Genomic DNA, 2,558 nt, shown 5'->3' with positions numbered 1-2,558 from the left:
CCCAACCTAAGTCATCAGCCTCTGGTGGCCTTGTAGAAGAAGACCACTGTAGGAGAGTCTAGCATCCGCAGCCATGTTTGGGTAACTCTGGAGGCTGCTTCCTATAATCAGGCTGATTGGCCTCAAACTCTAGCTAATCATATGGAGGCTGGGCATCCCCTAAAATTCCAACAAACACCTGTGGGGTGGGAGCCAATAGTACATCTTCTCCTGCTTCCTCATTATACACCAAAGCTGTGGACATATAGAGGGACATGAGCTCAAGGATGAGATCAGCACCTGTGGAGCTTTTTTATAATGGACTAATCTGCAAGAGACCTAGGTCATGACCTACCCTTGTAATGCTGCTTAGTCTGGAACCTGGGTCTGTACATGGGATCCAGCTGCCAATGTCTTTCTGGTAACAAAGCAAGCCAGGGGTTTTGTCCTCCGATGCAGAGGTTAACTGCTGCCACGTATGACACATCTCCACAGCTTGTTCTGAGCAGTACTGCCATTTCTAGTGCCACATACGACACTGCTGTACAGCTTGTTCCGAGCAGTACTGACATTTCTAGTGCCACTTATGACACTGCTCTACAGCTTGTTCCGAGCAGTACTGAAATTTCTAGTGCCACTTATGACACTGCTCTACAGCTTGTTCCGAGCAGTACTGACATTTCTAGTGCCACTTATGACACTGCTCTACAGCTTGTTCTGAGCAGTACTGAAATTTCTAGTGCCACTTATGACACTGTTCTACAGCTTGTTCCGAGCAGTACTGGAATTTCTAGTGCCACTTATGACACTGCTCTACAGCTTGCTCCGAGCAGTACTGACATTTATAATGCCACTTATGACACTGCCCTAGAGCTTGTTCCGAGCAGTACTGAAATTTCTAGTGCCACTTATGACACTGCTCTACAGCTTGTTCCGAGCAGTACTGACATTTCTAGTGCCACATACGAAACTGCTCTACAGCTTGTCCTGAGCATGTCTGCCATTTCTAGTGCCACTTATGATACTGCTCTACAGCTTGGTCCGAGCAGTACTGCCATTTCTAGTGCCACTTATGACACTGCTCTACAGCTTGGTCCGAGCAGTACTGACATTTCTAGTGCTACTTATGGCACTGCCCTACAGCTTGTTCTGAGCAGTACTGACATTTCTAGTGCCACTTATGACAATGCTCTACAGCTTGTTCCGAGCAGTACTGACATTTCTAGTGCCACATACGACACTGCTGTACAGCTTGTTCCGAGCAGTACTGACATTTATAGTGCCACTTATGACACTGCTGTACAGTCTGTTCTGAACAGTACTGACATTTCTAGTGCCACTTATGACACTGCTCTACAGCTTGTTCCGAGCAGTACTGACATTTCTAGTGCCACTTATGACACTGCTCTACAGCTTGTTCCGAGCAGTACTGAAATTTCTAGTGCCACTTATGACACTGCTCTACAGCTTGTTCCAAGCAGTACTGACATTTCTAGTGCCATTTATGACACTGCTGTACAGCTTGTTCCGAGCAGTACTGACATTTATAGTGCCACTTATGACACTGCTGTACAGTCTGTTCTGAACAGTACTGACATTTCTAGTGCCACTTATGACACTGCTCTACAGCTTGTTCCGAGCAGTACTGACATTTCTAGTGCCACTTATGACACTGCTCTACAGCTTGTTCCAAGCAGTACTGACATTTATAGTGCCACTTATGACACTGCTCTACAGCTTGTTCCGAGCAGTACTGACATTTCTAGTGCCACTTATGACAATGCTCTACAGCTTGTTCCGAGCAGTACTGACATTTCTAGTGCTGCATACGACACTGCTGTACAGCTTGTTCCGAGCAGTACTGACATTTATAGTGCCACTTATGACACTGCTGTACAGTCTGTTCTGAACAGTACTGACATTTCTAGTGCCACTTATGACACTGCTCTGCTGTACAGCTTGTTCCGAGCAGTACTGACATTTATAGTGCCACTTATGACACTGCTGTACAGTCTGTTCTGAACAGTACTGACATTTCTAGTGCCACTTATGACACTGCTCTACAGCTTGTTCCGAGCAGTACTGACATTTCTAGTGCCACTTATGACACTGCTCTACAGCTTGTTCCGAGCAGTACTGACATTTATAGTGCCACTTATGACACTGCTCTACAGCTTGTTCTGAGCAGTACTGACATTTCTAGTGTAGGTCTCGACTAGTATTCTGATGAACACTTTGTGGATTTGCTACTTTTCACTAATGTGCATCAGGATTGACATCTAAACTATACACATGGCAGAACACAACTGATGTGAAACTATACACGTGGCAGAAAACAACTGATGTAAAACTATACACGTGGCCGAAACTAACAGATGTGAAACTATACACATGGCAGAAAACAACTGATGTGCTCAAAGAATGGATGAAATTATGTATTCCATGTGTGGTATCATAACATAGGATGGTACCAGGCATGCATGCTCATACGTGTGGGAGTTTAGAAGAAAAGAATTGTCAAATTATGATTATTGGAGATATTGAACTTAGTCTGTAGCCCAAAGTGGGTCCCTAATATA

The 2,558-nt window shown here is 44.7% G+C and overlaps 1 protein-coding gene across 1 annotated transcript; it reads left to right on the top strand.

The window, feature by feature from the left end:
• The first annotated feature begins 432 nt into the window (after positions 1 to 432).
• LOC122788623 (cell wall protein TIR4-like) lies at positions 433 to 2,001 on the top strand. The gene has a single exon (XM_044055522.1). The coding sequence runs from the start codon at positions 433 to 435 to the stop codon at positions 1,999 to 2,001; it is 1,569 nt and encodes a 522-aa protein (XP_043911457.1).
• The last annotated feature ends 557 nt before the right edge of the window (positions 2,002 to 2,558 follow it).

Source organism: Protopterus annectens, chromosome 14.part0 (assembly GCF_019279795.1).
Source record: "Protopterus annectens isolate FY-2018-M chromosome 14.part0, PAN1.0, whole genome shotgun sequence".
NCBI classification, from domain to species: domain Eukaryota; kingdom Metazoa; phylum Chordata; order Ceratodontiformes; family Protopteridae; genus Protopterus; species Protopterus annectens.
The sequence above is the reverse complement of the archived record's forward strand: the minus strand, read 5'-3'. Positions and strand labels throughout refer to the sequence as shown.

What these genes read in the sequence shown, in the direction of transcription:
- LOC122788623 (XM_044055522.1), top strand. Translation starts at nt 433, where the DNA reads ATGCAGAGGTTAACTGCTGCCACGTATGACACATCTCCACAGCTTGTT.